The 19,947-nt window shown below is 34.3% G+C and overlaps 1 protein-coding gene and 1 long non-coding RNA gene across 2 annotated transcripts; both read right to left on the bottom strand.

Annotated features, from left to right (window-relative positions):
* Positions 1-1,761: 1,761 nt before the first annotated feature.
* On the bottom strand, positions 1,762-4,625 carry LOC147074104 (uncharacterized). The gene is made up of 3 exons (XR_015070250.1): positions 4,503-4,625; positions 4,084-4,176; positions 1,762-3,971 (listed from the first exon to the last, which is right to left on the bottom strand). It is a non-coding gene; the product is annotated as an uncharacterized LOC147074104 (long non-coding RNA).
* Positions 4,626-7,224: 2,599 nt separating this feature from the next.
* LOC147074103 (uncharacterized) lies at positions 7,225-19,730 on the bottom strand. The gene is made up of 4 exons (XM_085943891.1): positions 19,641-19,730; positions 10,689-10,841; positions 8,328-8,555; positions 7,225-7,239 (listed from the first exon to the last, which is right to left on the bottom strand). The coding sequence occupies exons 1-4, from the start codon at positions 19,722-19,724 to the stop codon at positions 7,225-7,227; spliced, it is 480 nt and encodes a 159-aa protein (XP_085800017.1). The 5' UTR covers positions 19,725-19,730.
* Between the last annotated feature and the right edge of the window lie 217 nt (positions 19,731-19,947).

Raw genomic sequence — 19,947 nt, 5'->3', positions numbered from 1 at the left:
TCGATTGTGGAGGAATACGAGATAAACTTAAACACGTGTCAAGATTACGTCATTCTAAGTCATAATAATGATCTCTTGTAAATTCCTAAGCGGACTTTCATTTATTATTGTTTTCTTTCTATTTGCTCTAAATTGTCCGCTAAATGAGCGCCCTCCTCCTCAGTCCTAAATATTTTGTTTGGTTTTACACTTAAGCATCCATTTTTGGCACGCCGACCGGTGGAGATTGATTATATGGTAAGTTCTAGTATAGTTAGCCAATGACATATTAAATGGACGACTCACTTCATACCCGGCGCGCACGAGAAATTGTGCATGAAAGTCATTCACAGATGTAAAGGTAGATGTCAGTTGACCATATGACGTTCCGTTTCCATTATGCGATACAAGCTTCGAGAATTTATAGTAATATAACCTTTATTGTAATGGCGTATTAGTGTCATGACTCATTGCGTTAGAAACAGATTCTCGGTTACTTACGACTTCTCGGAGATTAGATGCAAGTGAGCCCAGCGCATCACAGGCGACTGTCCAATGGTTTCTGTCATTCAATTGCAATGAATAAACATTCACCAATATCTTAAAATGGCATTTTATAAATAATAAATAATACTAACACATGAAAAGTGATATCCCATCTTTCTTGGAGTGTTTAGTAGATTTTTTTTACAATTTTTTACTAGGCACATTGGCATTTTGTAACACAATAATAACGGTGGAGTCGAAACCTGGCAGTCAGAAATTTTGTATGGGCAGACCCAGCGGTGTCGCTAGACCGGTTGCAAGCAGAATGTTCATTTGAGCGTAGGACACCGATATTAAAATATGAATTTCGCCATCCGGCAGACCCGACACAAAGTGAGTGTCATTTTATTTTCTAGATGCTTCGTCCATATTAATGTCATTGTAGTTAGCGAATCCACGACCCATCAATCGTATTCATCACCCGTATTATTTCTTTATATGCTCTCCTTTCCCTAAAGAACCCCCTAATGCCGGCGCTCCATTGGCACGCAAGTCAGACGATTTACAGTATTGCGTGGAGCACCCCAGATCTGCGGACTTTTTAACCCGCAAACCAGGTTCGTTGGATTTTAAACATGTTTGAAATTTTACTCTCCGAGTTGCCAGATTTCGTCCGTCGATCACTATGCAAATCGTCGTGGTAAATGCAATAGGTTGTATGTCAAAAATACCAAACTTTTCAGGAGAGACAAAAAACTATCCCATCTTAACCCCATTTCACCGATTTTTTTCACAAATTTATTTTCATGGTTAAATTTGTTCCCTGTTAAGATGGTTATCAACATTTTTACGTAAGATGAATATTTAGAAAGTTAGGTTGACATACGACTATTTGCTCATCAATGTTGGCCACTTTTGTTGACATAAGTCCAATTTTTATGTATACATACCTATATTTAATTCACTAAAATTTGGTATTTATAATGAAACGAATATAATATTATACAGATTATATTATATTAATATACATATTGTTATACACTTGTACATAAACGCTTAAAAAGTAAGCTTAGACTAATGAAAAAGTAGATTTATTATAAATTGGAGATCTGTTTAATTAGGTACTTTTAAAAACAATTACAATTTTTAAAAGAAAAGATTAAAGTTAAAATACAATACATAAAATATTTTTTAAAAAAGCATTAAAACAGAGCAGGTAAATACCTACTTAAAAGTAAAAATAGCAGTTTTAAAAGAATACTTAATTTTTTTTATAAAAAAGTATTTTTTTTATTTAAACGGTAGTCTGGTGTAAAAATCTCTGTAGTCCTCTGGAATTAATAGTTTTAGTACCTGCAAGTGTTGGTATTTACTCTCCTCAATAGGGCAAGGCCCATTGTATAATTTTAATCGTTCACTGCTTGCGATTGAAACTCGCGCTCGTGTTGGAAGTGGTTTCCATGTATGGCCGAAGTCCAATTTAAAGTTTATTAAACCTTCTGGAGTATACTGGTATGCAACGACATCGTTTACACATGGGTCGCCAGTTTTCTTTCCAGGCCGAATACTGCTGTAGTAGTCTGTGCTGAATTGTTGAAAATCGTCATGGCTGAGATAAAGTGTTTTGTATGGTTTCTTTACTCTTGCACTTTCAATGATAGCCATGTAGTCGGCAGGGACGAAAATTTGTTTTCGATTTCTCAGCTTCGTTTCGATTGTTGAATGGACGCTGTCAACCTCCATGTGTGTATGCCCTACTTCCAGATATTTGTGTTCTATGATAAGATTATTCTTCATACTGATGTCGAGTAGTGCGTTTGATAATTTTACATTCCTATTTTGATACGCACAACCATCGCTCCATATTATAACTTTTTGCGGTACCAGATGGCCGATTTCCTTCAAGATAAATTTAGTAGCTATAGTGCAAAAGACGTCACTTTCAAGCCCCCCAGCTCCCTCATGCCATACATAACACGAGACGTCCTTCGTGGCTTGGTTATAATAGACTTGGTTGTGTACTTTTAATTTTGTTTTATAATAATTTGCTGAAGCATTTAAACGAGGCGAAAGAAGAACAGCTTGCAAATCGACTGTGTAACATCTGATGTTTTCATTTTTCAGAGCTAAGGATTTATCAGACTCTTTTTCCGCATTAGCATCGTTCTTTTTTTTAATGTGTTTCTGAAAACTTTCTTCGTCGAGTGTCCCGTTTTTGTGCAAAGTGCACTCATTGCACTGATCTTTTTTTGGCGTGTAAATGTCTAGATTCAATTTTTTATAAGTATTTTGAAATGTACCCCATGATACTTTTCTTTTATTTTCAGAAGCACATTTTTCTAGATATAAGCGATGCATGTCTCGAAAACTGTAAAAAATTGGCTCCAGGTATAACTTACTTGAAGAGGATCGACAATAGTGCGATTCAACTTTTGGCAGAGAGTTAAACCAGGTCTCTAACTCTTCTGAAATAGTTAGTGTTGCATCTTTCTGTTTATTTAAATTCGTTTCAGATGACTGCGGCTCTTCAACCTTCGAGGTCCATAATTTTAAGCATTTTTCCCCTATACTTAAAGTGTTTAAAAAAAATTTTTTGCAAACTTGTTTTTTAATTATATTTTCAGTTATTTCTTCAGTTTCTTCATTTTTTGCTGTAAAATAAAAGCGAAAGCTTTGTTTTCTTCTTGAGTTTTCACTGGCGATTCTTCTGTATTTTGGGGTGGTTTGCAAAACGTTTTCGGTGACAAATGTTTTTTTGGAATCCCAACTTGTTTTTTTCCAAAAATTTGTGAATATCACGGTGCGTTGTTTATCACTAATTGTATCGCACTTAAAGGCTGTTTTTGGCCCACCCTTTTGAGGACGCACATTATGCCCACCACAACGTGGACCTATGGTCTTAGATTTTTTTTTAGACGTTTGTCTATACTTGCCGGACTCTTCACTCTTCTCAAAACCCACATAAGACTTGCCTAGCAATCGCAGTTGAGAGTTTTTTTGCCTCTTCCACAGTTTACAATTAATGCTTTGCCCTTTTCGTTTTCTTTGATTGACTTGCTCATTAGGTTCATCACCATGGGTGTCAGACTGCATAGCAAACTCCTCTAAATCTTCTGATGAGCTTGATTGATTAGCTTCAGGTTGATACAGATCTTCAGAGTCACTACTGCTGTCAGATAGTGAATGTTCAGGGCCACTTAGATGTTCAGCCATCGTCATATCATAATTTATATTTTGTCTCAGGGCTGATTGTGTTGATACAGTGTTCTCTGCTATCTCTATGTCCGAAGGTTGCTTCAACAATGATTCTGCTTGTTCTAAAATTGGAGTTTCAACAGTCAAAGTATTATTAACTTCAGCAAAATCGAGTTCTATTTCTGAGCCAATATTTTGAAAAATTTCTTCTAATGGATGCTTTAAGAGTTCAATTTCCGCCGCATTCCCAGGTTCAACTTGTAACGCCACATCGTCAGTGGTTCCTACGACTCCACAGGTTACTTGAGGTCCTGAAGAAAATAATGATTTTTAAATTTGATAATCGTTCATGCTCCTCAGCAAAATGTCATCTCCACTCCACACCGTATTGTTTTATGACGAGATAAACTTATTTATTCTTACCGTTATTCTTAGATGAAGTAATTTTGCTGACTGCTAAAGATACCAAGTACCGCCCACGACTTCCATTAATCATTTTGATAGCTTTTTGGTAATCTGGAACAGATGCAATTGATCGTATGTCAAAACCGATGCTCGGAATTCCCTGATGCAAAAGGTTCTATGTCAAAGATTCGTGTACCAAATTTCTATTTAATTAATAATAATTGCATTATTATATAACTAATTTTTACTCTAAATAAACAGTGTCTTATTAAAACTGTCGATCTTGAACAAATAATTACTTTGGCAATAATAAATAAATGAGACAAAAAGTAAGGTTAGTATCTCTAGAAAGAATCTTGAAAAATTTACTAAAATTAACAACAGTAATGTAATTATAAAGTAGATTTAAATAAAACAGTGGTTAGAAAATTACTTACATCAAATTATTTGATGAATTCTTGAATATAACGTCAAGAACGAGGAATAGAAACAAACAAAAACATTACTGTCATGATGAGGTTTGACATACAACTGTTTGGCTTGACCAATATCAATGACGTGTCGATTCGTCTTTTTGCAAGTGTTGAAATAGTCGACTTCTTATTGGTTCAACGACATAAGAGCTATTCGAGGTCGTGTAGATGACTGAGCTGATCACTATGGCGCAATAAAACAGTTTTGAGATTTTTTTGACATACGACCTATTGCATTTACCACGACGAAATACAATATAACATTAATATTATGATCATTCAGACCGGAAAAAAATCTGTAATTATTTTAAACATTTTCATTGATTAATTTGTTAATTTACACATTAAATGAGTGATTTGTCAATTATTTATATTTATGAAATTCATAAAAGAAGACGTAAAATTTGTGTTGTTTTCACTGCTATATTATTGTATGCAAGTCTACGTATAAATAACACAAAATTATAGGATTATCGGAAGATATTACGATCGACGCATCAACGATTATCAACGACAGAGCGACTTTTTTATTCGTTCGTTGATCAGTAGCAGAACATATACAAATCGGACGATTTATTGTCCTCGGACTTTCGGCTCGCCAATGGAGCGCTGGCATTAGAGTCTCGTATTTTAATAAATTAATTGTCAAAATTACTTTCAATGCTTTGTAACAAGATGTAACTCGAAAATTTAATTAAGCAATATATTATATAAGAACATTTAACACTAACTTACACGTAACATGCGTTTTTGGTGTCTTTTTAAGCATTTTTTAACATGAAAAAAAAGACCAAAAACGCACGTATTTTTAACATGAAAAAACATGCGTTTTTGGTGTTTTTTAGGCGTTGAAAAAAGGCCTTTAATTTTTTTTTTTTGAATTTAAAATTTTTTAATTTCATTTTTATTGAAAGCCACTTTAATAATTTTCTTCGGCAGTCTATAAAGTCGCATGCGTTCTGCAGCTGTCATGGCTTTTTGAATTGGTAGAGAAACTCTTGCTTGAGGTTGAGATACATTTTCCTATTTTTTTCACAATCGATAGTGCCGGCAATTTTCCACGTTAATCTTCGGCGTCGCAAAAACTAGAATTTTTGGAGCGCCGCTGGCTAATTTTTTCACTTTAAAACATTTTTATCATTAAATAAATTATATAAAAGGTAACAATTATCACTGTGATTGCAAATGGCTGACAATGACTGTTATATTGGTATACCTCGATCACGCGGCAGCTGGCGTCATTTCCAGTTCCGTAATGTTGTCTCAATTAATTTTTTGCCTATTATCTATTATGGCTTGGTTCTCGCAGGATTTATTTGAATTTTATAAAACTAACCAACACTATCTGTAAATTGTAGTTTTATTTAAAAAAAAAAAAAAAAAAAAACAAATACGTACGTCTCACAAAGTTTAATGTGAACTATTTATGGCGCATCTTAACAGCCTACCTCCACCCTTCGCCACTGCATGATAATATACATAGGTAATGATATTAATCAACTCTTTGCATAGAAAATATGGCTGGAATTTTGGGAAAATAAGACCAAAAGCGGTTTCTCGTTCGCGTAAGGTTACTTATGAATAAAAGGTATTGATTATTAAGTTATAATATAGCGAATTCAAATGAACTCCAATGGTGTAAATGTCTCAAATATTAATATGAACATCTCACGATATATAAATGCCGAATAATGCTTATCATCTAAATTTTTCTTAATCATAAAAATATTATAATTTTCATAGGTAACGCAATATGTCGAGAAAATGACAGATAGGCACGGAATATAATAAAAACCCACGCCACCAGATGTTCAATTCAATTTTTATTCAATTACTGTGACTTACTGCGATGTTGTGAAATTAAATTTATTGTGTAACCACTTCAGTTGGCAACCGTTCGTAGGTAATATTTATATCAAACAATTGTCAATATCGCCGCGGCGAGCGGATAGCGGCTGCCAACTTAAAGTTCGGTGGTTCGAATTCACTCGTGGGCGCGTTTTTTTTCATGTGAAAATAAATGATTATTGGCGGTGAGCAGTATATTATATACATCTTTTATCTATGGGCGCATGCGGCCGCCATGACAGGACAGTATATAATTTCAAAAAAAGTATTACTTTAAAAATATTATTCTATCTATAAAATATCGAAAGTTATGCATGATTTTAATTGCATAATTTTAGATACTATTTTATAGTAGAACGAGTATTTTTTGACTATTATTAATTGTGGTTTCGTTTCGCAGGGTTAATCCGGTAAAGGTAGTATTATTTCAATGAAAATAAATATGTATGACTGACAAAGTTTAGTGTGCACTATTTATGTCATGTTGTGAACGTCTTAAACTTATAATTTGTAATGTCCACAATATGTTAAAAATAAAAAATAAATAAATGGCGGATCTTAAGAGCCATCCTCCATCTTTCGCCAATGCTTCGTACTTACTAGAATAGCAGAAAAATAGATTTATAATAATAAATCGGTTTTCAATAGAATGAATAAAATATATTTACTAATCACATGGTTCTAAACGTTAGGTATGATAACATTTATTTATGAACTTATGCATCCACCATGTCTCTTTTTGTGTTTCTTTAATTTCTTAAATACTATACACGAGTAATTACAGAGGTCGCACTTAAAGGGCTTTACAACAGAATGAGTCATCTTGTGTACATTCATGTCAATAGAGCTTGCACTACAATAAATACACTGGCTACATTTAAATTGCTTTTCACCAGTATGTGACATTTCGTGTATTTTCATGGTGTTAGATCGAATGCACGAGTAATTACTAGTTTCACATTCAAATTAATTTACACTCGAATGAATCATTTTGTGTCTTTTCAAGCTATCAGATCTACTGCAAGAGAATTTACACGTGCCGCATTCAAATTTCTTTACACCCGAATGAGTCATTTTGTGTCTTTTCATTAAAGAACATGTTATACACGAGTAATTACAAATTTCACATTTAAATGGCTTTTCACCGGTATGGGTCATTTTGTGTATTTTCATTTGATCAAATCGTATGCACGAGTAATTGCATTCAATACATTTAAATGACTTTTCACCAAAATGAGTCATTTTATGTTTCTTCAAAGCACCAGATGATATACATGAAAGATCACATTGATCACATTTAAATGGTTTTTCGCCAAAATGCGTCATTTTGTGTTTTTTCATCGCGCTAGATGTTACACACGAGTAATCACATCGATCGCAAACAAATGGCTTTATACCAGAATGAATCATTTTGTGTGAGTTCATCCTACTAGATTGTGAGCATAAATAATCACACTGGTCACATTTAAATGGCTTTTTACCAGAATGAGTCATTTTGTGTGTTTTCAGATCACTTGATGTTATAGAGGAGTAATTACATTGGTCACATTTAAATCGCTTCTCACCGGAATGAGTCATATTGTGTATTTTCATCGAAAAAGATGCAGAGCACGAGTAATTACACTGATCACATTTAAATGGCCTTTCACCAGAATGAGTCATTTTGTGTCTTTTTAGATCACTAGATGTTATAGAGGAGTAATTACATTGATCACATTTAAATGGCTTCTCACCAGAATGAATCATATTGTGTATTTTTATGTAATGAGACCTTGCAGATGTGTAGCTACATTGATCACATTTAAATAGCCTTTTACCGGAATGAGTTATTTTGTGTTCTTTTGCCTTGTGAAGCTTTAGTAAATATAACGATGCAAAAAAATCAAAACAAATACAGCATACAAAATTCTTGCTATGAAAAGATCTTCTCTCTATTTTTACGACAGCTTCTAATAATAAATCTGGATATTTGGCGGTGGATTGTATTTGGTTACAATTAGCAGTGCGGCTGACGGCGTCTACACTAGTAATCGTTTCATATAGCCCCAATTCTTTTTTAATGTCTTGCTCGTCAATCTGTATTTCATCGTATGGCTCTTGTAGTTGTGATATTTTTCTTGACATTCCATGACTATCCGTATATGTCAAGGCAGAGATTGAAGGGGCCAACTGAAAACAATGGAGTACTGCATTCAATTTGATTCATATTCTAAATTAGCATTGTAAAAACATCTAATAATGTTGAGATGCATTACAGGGTGAAGTCTATAGGAATTTTCTATGTCTATGTCTATAGAATTTCATCATTTGAGAGGCTTAATGTTAGACATATTTACTGATGGTCTAGGATGATTTGGCGCAGGAACAATTGGGCACCACGCAATCGATTGAAATTCAAAAATAAATATACGTTCGTAAATTATATGATGCTTTTGCAACTGTGGATTTATTTGTTTAGCTAGAGTTACTAATCATAAACATTAATAATCAAAAAAACATCAGAAGCTTGATGCTAAGTACCTCCGCTACACGAAAGTACATTGGAACATGTATATGTCGAAATTGCATAGGTCGGGAATCGAACCCGGGCCGCCCGCGTGGCAAGCGAGACCACTACCACTGAACGACCGAATTGCATATCGGCTGTTGTTATATTTTATAAAATGTCATTTTGTATATTACAATATGTATTCACTTATTAACGTATATTAATTATTAATATTAACGTTTAAAATATAAATTAAAATACAATATTAAAATAAAATATAAAAAATATTTGTCGGAAGATGGATGGATTCGAACCCATGCGAATTTGAATCTTAGACCGTGAAAAATTATAATAAAATATTTCCAAGCGGTCACCCATCCAAGTTGTAGTCGCGCTCGATGTTGCTTAACATCGGTGATTGAATAACAAGCTTTAAGAGCGCCCTCTTAGGGTAAGCGAAACGATGACGCGAAAAATGTTGTTTAAATAGTTATAGTAACATCACAGTTGAATTTCTGCACACAATTTGAATCGTGGCCAGCAGTAAAAAATATACATGTTAATAATAAAATATACATGACGAAATAAGTATCCAGAGTTACTTCGCCAACAGATGGTATTTTGGTATTTGAAAAACAAGGCATTCTCTAGGAAAACAAAAACCACCATATATAAAACTCGCTGCGCCCCGTTTTAACAAGGGGAAAACTAGGCACTCAGCAAACAGGATGCGATACATATGGATATCATAGACGAGAGTTTTTAGAAGAATCTTTAGAGCTGTTCAAAATATGTTTTTTGGAGAATAAGGTATTATTAAAAGCTGTACACACTTTATGGGGGTGGAAAATTACGTGGCCAGATCGGCCATGTGCTTAGAATGCCGGAGGAGATATCAGCATATAGGGATATGTACGAGGGAAATAGAAGACTTGGACGAAGAAAACTAAGATGGCTGGAAGCATTACAGGAGATTGAAGATTGCTCTGTCAAGCAACTAGAATGTCGGCGCTAGGTCGTCTAGATTAGAGGAAGTTTTTGAAGGAGCCCAAGGCCCGCGAACGGTTGTAGTGCTATAAATGATGATACCTAATCACCGTTTTCCACTTTAAAACCAGACATGCATGGGTGGTGCTGAATGAAGAATGAAGAGGGATAAGGCAGAGGCATACTTCGAAGCCAATATACCTAGAGGTCATTATTGAAAAAAACCCTAGAAAGCAAGACTCACCCACTGCTGATAAACAGGAATGAAAATCATCACAACGGATAATATTAAAAATAAGTACGAAGCAGATCGATTCATTATTATCAGACAATCAGAACCTCTGTGGGAACCAATAATCCAAGCCTCATCAGCATGTAGGTCTGTGATATTATTGGAGCTGAACTCAATTTATTAAATATTCACCTACCTAGTCAGCAAGTATCTAATTATTGGAAACTCCAAAAAATAGCTGACCTCAATTATTATAATATTTGTTAATTGAGTCTATAATCGCGCCTCGGACTGAGCATTCTCCACCGCGTCTCATCTTGCATTGTTTAACTGTCGGAAATACGGAAATATTATTTCTCCAGTAATAAAGTCGCAAATCTCAATCCACTCGAGCAAGAACTACCAGACTTCATCATCGACACTCGAATTCCAAACCTCTAAACGCTACGTAAATTTACAATCTATTTATGAGGAATATGTAGGACCACTAAAATATGGTGACCGTTGCGTTGAGTTATGAATTCCCAGATGTTTTACTAAGTTCAAGTTATCATTTTCATTATTTAAAACAAATAAAACTTTATAAAGGATGTACCTGTTTTACCGGCTTGCACTCCGAATATGAGCAACCAGCTTGCGAATCTTCATAATTGATTCGCCGCACCGTGTCTTCAACGAATTCGTTCGTGATAGCAACTTGTTTTGAATCAATCTCATATTTAACACGGGCCAAGTTCATTTCGGGGCTCTAAAAAGAGAAATTCATATGTACATAAGTTAAATTATGATGAACATTGCATTCGATACGAATAATAACGCTTTACATGGCTGGGACATGTATTCCAGATGCCGCCGGAGAGTATGAATCTTCGTACCCTTGTGGTACAGCCTCAAGGGTTCCGTCGCCGTGGCCGGATCTCTCTCACACGGCTGCGATACTATAAAAGTGATCTACGCGCTGCAGGTCTGGCATGGCGAGAGGCGCGAGAGTTGGCGATGTACCAAGGGAAGTGGCGCGAACTTGTGCTTGCCCTATGCGTTGTGGAGATAGGATGAAAGTAGAAGAATGTTCCAATCTTGTATACTATTGAGTCATTTTATGGAGGTTCTATTCTGTCGTCCAAATTACATATTGCTTGCCCTATGCGTTGTGGAGTGACAGGGTGAAAGTAGAAGAATGGTGCAATTTTGTATACTATTGAGTCATTTTATGAAGGTTCTATTCTGTCGTCCAAACTACGTAAACGCACATCAATTGGTTAAAAGTTAGTATTTACCGATATATCTTCTTTCATATGGATTGCTTCCACATGAATCTGATTGTAGCTAACTGACAATGTAAGGTTACATGAGACATAATCTATTAATTATACTTATACTATCAACATACTTATACCCCGTTTACAGTGCATGGTTTTACTGTTGTACGTAATTACTATCGCGGCAATGTCAAAAAAAATGCACGGGAAAATTGCAACATAGCATGCATGCAGCGAATTTTCTCGCGACAATTGCCTGCGCAGTAGAACAACAGTGGCGAACCTCGCGGTAAAAGAACGAATTACACCACGCAGACACATTTTGAGGTTAACAAATTTTCACGACTGTCAAATGTAGGTACCATAAAATGACAACATCGCGCCTCGCTTACGCTTGAAGAATGAGATTGGCGAGGCAGTCGGCATTTTAACGCGTAAAAAGTTATAATAGCGATGGTTTAAAGTGCATACTATTGGTGAAAGTAAATCCATGCATGTGTATAGGCGCTATTAGTTTCCATCAGTAGCAAGCCCATATTATGCTCTATTGTCACACGCTTGGGCTTAGTTGCAAAGTCACAATATAGGTAGTCTTTTAGCTCGGCATTACTAATAAATACAGAAGAGAGGCTCGGGAAATTATTACTAATAAGTAAATAATACATTATCATAAGCAGGTGTTGACGCCTTTAATCGCACGCGCGTAGTTAGGTTACAATATCGAACGTATATGTGAAGGCTATTATGATTTAATCGTTCTAAATAAAATAATCTCCTATATATTATTATCCTAAGAGATTTTGGAAAATTCACTAACGGCTCATTTAAGCGACATTTTATTGTTATTTTTACATCTTCACTTCGAAATGTGCGCTACCGATTCATCTACCGTTTGAATTGACCACATTTCAGAAATTTTCAATGATTTCACAGGTACGTGACGTTTATATCCGATATTTTCTTACATACCGTATACGATTCGCCATATTTCATTTAACGTACAGCAGAATGACGTCTTCGTCGCTTAAGACCTTCTCATCCTTTAATTGACAAACGGAATCGATTATTTTTATTCAAATATCGTAATGTAGGCATTGGCGCACTTTTTTCCGGTGAAAAAACCATAATATCAGTACAATTTACTACGTATAATATCTTCTGACAGCGGCGTGCGCCACTGTCCGCCATTTCATAGATAACATGATATTCAAAATTTGATTTTTTTAAATACTTCTTTGTGGCTGTTACGCACAATTTTTTTTTATTGAATAATTACGTAGGCCCATAGATCACAATATAGTCATTTTAAACTAACAAAGTTGCCATTGCAAACAATGAAAGAAATTGACACGAATTGTTATAGTTATCAAAATGAGTCATATTGTATAATATCTACCTATTTTTATCGTCCCTATCATTATCAATCTTGACCTATCCACTGCTGGATGAAGGCCTCCTCAGCCTTATTCGACTCCTTACTTACACATGAATTGTTATATTTATCAAAATCAGTGATATTATATTATTATCTACCTATCTATATATAATGTCATTATTATCACGAGCCTCAATAAATCCACTGCTTGATGAAGGCCTCTCTACGTTGATTGTATTCTTGACAGTATTGAATTTCTAATGTTATTTATCTACATATTCATATCGTCATCATAATCATCATCATCATCAACCACGATCAATCCACTGCTGGATGAAGATTCCGCAACCTGATTCTACTACTATTAGTTCAACGAATTTGTGATATTATACATATTTCTATCCATCTTATCATCATCGACTTGAACCAATCCACTGTTGGATAATGGCGTCCCTAGCCCGAATCTACTCCTTTTTGTCATATGAACTGCTGTATTTATCAAAATCGGTGATACTATATTTATCTACATATTCATAATGTCATCATCATCATCATCAACCAGGATCAATCCTCTGCTTAATAAAGACCTCCATAGACTGATTCTACTCCTTTTTGTCATATAAATTTCTGTATTTATCAAAATCGGTTATATTATATTTATCTACATATTCATATCGCATCATCATCATCATTACATCGACCTGAACCAATCCACTGCTTAATAAAGACCTCCCTAGCCTGATTCTACTCCTTTCTGTCATATGAATTTCTGTATTTATCAAAATCGGTGATATTATATTTATCTACATATTCATATCGTCATTATCATTATCTTTATCATCGACCTGAACCAATCCACTGCTTAATAAAGACCTCCCTAGCATGATTCTACTCCTTTCTGTCATATGAATTGCTGTATTTATCAAAATCGGTGATATTATATTTATCTACATATTCATATCGTCATCATCATCATCATCGACCTAAACCAATCCACTGCTTAATAAAGACCTCCCTAGCTTGATTCTACTCCTTTCTGTCATATGAATTGCTGTACTTATCAAAATCGGTGATATTATATTTATCTACATATTCATATCGTCATCATCATCATCATCGACCTAAACCAATCCACTGCTTAATAAAGACCTCCCTAGCTTGATTCTACTCCTTTCTGTCATATGAATTGCTGTATTTATCAAAATCGGTGATATTATATTTATCTACATAATCATATCGTCATCATCATCATCATCACCGACCTAAACCAATCCACTGCTTAATAAAGACCTCCCTAGCTTGATTATACTCTTTTCTGTCATATGAATTGCTGTATTTATCAAAATCGGTGATATTATATTTATTTACATATTCATATCGTCATTATGATGATTATCATCATCATCATCATCGACCTGAAACAATCCATTGATTAATAAAGACCTCGCTAGCCTGATTCTACTCCTTTCTGTCATATGAATTTCTGTATTTATCAAAATCGGTGATATTATATTTATCTACATATTCATATCGTCATCATCATCATCATCGACCTAAACCAATCCACTGCTTAATAAAGACCTCCCTAGCTTGATTCTACTCCTTTCTGTCATATGAATTGCTGTATTTATCAAAATCGGTGATATTATATTTATCTACATAATCATATCGTCATCATCATCATCATCACCGACCTAAACCAATCCACTGCTTAATAAAGACCTCCCTAGCTTGATTATACTCTTTTCTGTCATATGAATTGCTGTATTTATCAAAATCGGTGATATTATATTTATTTACATATTCATATCGTCATTATGATGATTATCATCATCATCATCATCGACCTGAAACAATCCATTGCTTAATAAAGACTTCGCTAGCCTGATTCTACTCCTTTCTGTCATATGAATTTCTGTATTTATCAAAATCGGTGATATTATATTTATTTACATATTCATATCGTCATCAACATCATCATCATTGACCTGAACCAATCCACTACTTAAAGACCTCCTTAGCCTGATTCTACTCCTTTCTGTGATATGAATATCTCTATTTATCAAAATCGGTGATATTACATTTATCTACATATTCATATCGTCATCATCATCAACCTGGATCAATTCACTGCTGGATGAAGAGTTCCGCAACCTGATTCTACTACTATATTATACCTATTTCTATCGTCCTTATCATCATTGACCTGCACCCATATACTGCTGGATAAAGGCCTCCCATGCCTAATTCTACTCCCTTCTGTCATTTGAATTGCTGTATTTATCAAAATCAGTGATATTATATTATATCTATTTATATTTCCATTATCATTATGAGCCTGAATCAATCCACCGGTGGATGAAGGCCTCTCTAAGTTGTTTGAATTTCTGTCGGTCATATGAATTGCTATATTTATCAAAATTGCTGATATTATATTTACCCATTCATAATATCGTCATTATCATCATCAACCAAGATTAATCCACTGCTGGATGAAGGTTATCCTAACCTAATTCTACTCTTCTTGGTCATATAAACTGCAATATTTTTTTTTAATTTGTGATTTTATATACCTACCCATTTATATCGTCATTATCGTCATCAACCTGTATCAATCCACTGCTGGATGAAGGCCTTTTTAAGCTGATTCTACATCTTTAGGTCTTATAAATTCCTATTCTTATCGGATATAATATGTATTGCTTCATTATTTATCAACATTTGTCTCGATATGAATGTCCCGCACCGGGAAACTATATTGTTTAAGGTTAATTTTTAAAACAAAATATGATTTTTAAAATATTATTCTATGGGTCCAAGCATTTATTTTTTATAGACAATGAAACAAAATAATGTTTAAATTTATTTTTTATGCTGCTTATTTTTTTCTATTATGTAAATGGGACCCGAAAGAGATTAATATTCGCGTAATGTTGGATCGCTATTTATGATAATCACGATTGAGATGTATAATTTTTTTATCATATTTAAATGCACATACCTACACATATATTGTATTAAAATGACAGTGGTAGCAATCGGCGATTGCCAGCTGTTCTTCTAGGCCTGGCAGCCTGAAATGGTGTCAGACGATATTGAGAAGGCCAGACTTCAGAATAGACTACGCACATGACTCCAAATTTGTATTGGCAGTGACGACATGCAAATCGTAAAACTGACAAATCAGCTAAATTTTTAACTGTCTGACGAGAATGAAAATCCACCCCGAAGGGAAAACTATGGCGCCGTCTGTAGACACTTTACAATTATTATATTAAAATCCAACACCAAGTCAAGTGACGAAAAGCTGTCTGCATGACCTAGCGAGACAGACTGGCGAGAGCCAGCTGGCTCAGCTAGTCTTTTATATATTATTATCCTAAGAGATTTAGGAAAATTTACTAACAGCTCATTTAAGCGACATTTTATTGTTATTTTTACATCTTCACTTCAAAATGTGCGCTACCGATTCATCTACCGTTTGAATTGACCACATTTCAGAAATTTTCAATGATTTTACAGGTACGTGACGTTTATATCCGATATTTTCTTACATACCGTATACGATACGCCATATTTCATTTAACGTACAGCAGAATGACGTCTTCGTCGCTTAAGACCTTCCAATCCTTTATTTGACAAAGAAATTCGATTATTTTTATTCAAATATCGTAATTTAGGCATTGGCGCACTTTTTTCCGGTGAAAAAACCATAATCTCGGTACAATTCACTACGTAAATAAAATTATGACAGGCGCACCCGCCTCTGTCCGCCATTTCATAGATAACGTGATATTCCAAATTTGATTTTTTTAAATACTTATTTGTGGCCGTTCACACACTATTTTTTTTATTAAATAATTACCTAGGCTACTTATTTCCATAGATCACAATATAGTCATATTAAACTAACAAAGTTGCCATTGCAAACAATGAAAGAAATTAATACGAAGTGTTATAGTTATCAAAATGAGTCATATTGTATAATATCTTCCTATTTTTATCGTCCCTATCATCATCAATATAGACCTATCCACTACTGGATGAAGGCCCCCTCAGCCTTATTCGACTCCTTACTTACACATGAATTGTTATATTTATCAAAATCAGTGATATTATATTATTATCTACCTAGCTATATATAATGCCATTATTATCACGAGCCTCAATAAATCCACTGCTGGATGAAGGTCTCTCTACGTTGATTGTATTTTTGACAGTATTGAATTTTTAATGTTATTTATCTACATATTCATATCGTCATCATAATCATCATCATCATCAACCACGATCAATCCACTGCTGGATGAAGAGTTCCGCAACCTGATTCTACTACTATTAGTTCAACGAATTTGTGATATTATACATATTTCTATCCATCTTATCATCATTGACTTGAACCAATCCACTGTTGGATAATGGCGTCCCTAGCCCGAATCTACTCCTTTTTGTCATGTGAATTGCTGTATTTATCAAAATCGGTGATACTTTATTTATCTACATATTCATAATGCCATCATCATCAACCTGGATCAATCCTTTGCCTAATAAAGAGCTCCATAGACTGATTCTACTGCTTTCTGTCATATGAATTGCTGTATTTATCAAAATCGGTGATATTATATTTATCTACATATTCATATCGTCATCATCATCATCATCATCACATCGACTTGAACCAATACACTGCTTAATAAAGACCTCCCTAGCCTGATTCTACTCCTTTCTGTCATATGAATTTCTGTATTTATCAAAATCGGTGATATTATATTTATCTACATATTTATATTGTCATTATCATGATCATTATCATCGACCTGAACCAATCCACTGCTTAATAAAGACCTCCCTAGCCTGATTCTACTCCTTTCTGTCATATGAATTGCTGTATTTATCAAAATCGGTGATATTATATTTATCTACATATTCATATCACCATAATCATCATCATCAACCTAAACCAATCCACTGCTTAATAAAGACCTCCCTAGCTTGATTCTACTTATTTCTGTCATATGAATTGCTGTATTTATCAAAATCGGTGATATTATATTTATTTACATATTCATATCGTCATTATCATCATCATCATCATCGACCTGAACCAATCCACTGCTTAATAAAGACCTCGCTAGCCTGATTCTACTCCTTTCTGTCATATGCATTGCTGTAATTATCAAAATCGGTGATATTATATTTATCTACATATTCATATCGTCATTATCATTATCAACATCATCGATCTGAACCAATCCACTGCTTAATAAAGACCTCCCTAGCTTGATTCTACTCCTTTCTGTCATATGAATTGCTGTATTTATCAAAATCGGTGATATTATATTTATCTACATATTCATATCGTCATCATCATCATCACATCGACTTGAACCAATACACTGCTTAAAGACCTCGCTAGCCTGATTCTACTCCTTTCTGTCATATGAATTTCTGTATTTATCAAAATCGGTGAAATTATATTTATTTACATATTCATATCGTCATCGTCATCATCATCGACCTGAACCAATCCACTACTTAAAGACCTCCTTAGCCTGATTCTACTCCTTTCTGTGATATGAATTTATGTAATAATCAAAATCAGTGATATTACATTTATCTACATATTCATATCGTCATAATCATCAACCAGGATCAATTCACTGCTGGATGAAGAGTTCCGCAACCTGATTCTACTACTATATTATACCTATTTCTATCGTCCTTATCATAATTGACCTGAACTCATCTACTGCTGGATAAAGGCCTCCCATGCCTGATTCTACTCCTTTCTGTCATTTGAATTGCTGTATTTATCAAAATCGGTGATATTATATTATATCTATTTATATTTCCATTATCATTATGAGCCTGAATCAATCTACCGGTGGATGAAGGCCTCTCTAAGTTGTTTGAATTTCTGTCGGTCATATGAATTGCTATATTTATCAAAATTGCTCATATTATATTTACCCATTCATAATATCGTCATTATCATCATCAACCAAGATTAATCCACTGCTGGATGAAGGTTATCCCAACCTAATTCTACTCTTCTTGGTCAAATAAACTGCAATATTTTTTTAAATTTCTGATTTTATATACCTACCCATTTATATCGTCATTATCGTTATCAACCTGTATCAATCCACTGCTGGATGAAGGCCTTTTTAAGCTGATTCCACATCTTTAGGTCTTATAAATTCCTATTCTTATCAGATATAATATGTATTGCTTCATTATTTATCAACATTTGTCTCGATATGAATATCCCGCACCGGGAAACTATATTGTTAAAGGTTAATTTTTAAATCAAAATATGATTTTCTAAATATTATTCTATGGCTCCAAGCATTTATTTTTTATAGACAATGAAACAAAATAATGTTTAAATTTATTTTTATGCTGCTAACCTTTTTCTATTATGTAAATGGGACCCGAAAGAGATTAATATTCGCGTTATATTGGATCGCTATTAATGATAATCACGATTGAGATGTATAATTATTTATCATATTTAAATGCACATACCTACACATATAGTGTAGTAAAATTAAAATAACAGTGGTATCAATCGGCGATTGCCAGCTGTTCTGCTAGGCTTAGCAGTCTGAAATGGTGTCAGATGATATTGAGAAGGCCATACTCCAGAATAGACTACGCACATGACTCCAAATTTGTATTGGCAGTGACGACATGCAGATCGTAAAACTGACAAATCAGATAAATTTTCAGTTGTCTGACGTGAATGAAAATCCATTCCGAAGGGAAAACTATAGCGCCGTCTATACACACTTTACAATTACTATATTAAAATCCAACACCAAGTCACTATGACGAAAAGCTGTCTGCAAGACCTAGCGAGACAGACTGGCGAGAGCCAGCTGGCTCAGCTAGTAAGTTCTAAATAACTTACCTCAAAAGTGATGCTGGCATTATCATCGTTCTCTTGCTTAATGTACGTCACAATATTGATGACTGGACTGTTTGGATTCAACATTGGCACCACATTATACCTATGCTGCGGTACTGTTTCATCTGCGAAATCATTTAATTCGCTTTTTATATGCATTTTACGTAATTAAGCCGAGAATCTGTCACGAAACAGCGTGGCTTTCCAAATAATATTATCTATGATAGCAGCCATCAGTGTTGCCATCTTTTCTAAATGGAATTATAGTATAGAGCCTCCAAAATTATAGTATTTGGGAAATTATATAGTA

The sequence above is a fragment of the Rhyacophila brunnea genome, unplaced genomic scaffold (assembly GCF_057557595.1).
Source record: "Rhyacophila brunnea isolate RB1 unplaced genomic scaffold, BYU_Rbru_1.0 scaffold_16, whole genome shotgun sequence".
NCBI classification, from domain to species: Eukaryota; Metazoa; Arthropoda; class Insecta; order Trichoptera; family Rhyacophilidae; genus Rhyacophila; species Rhyacophila brunnea.
The sequence above is the reverse complement of the archived record's forward strand: the minus strand, read 5'-3'. Positions and strand labels throughout refer to the sequence as shown.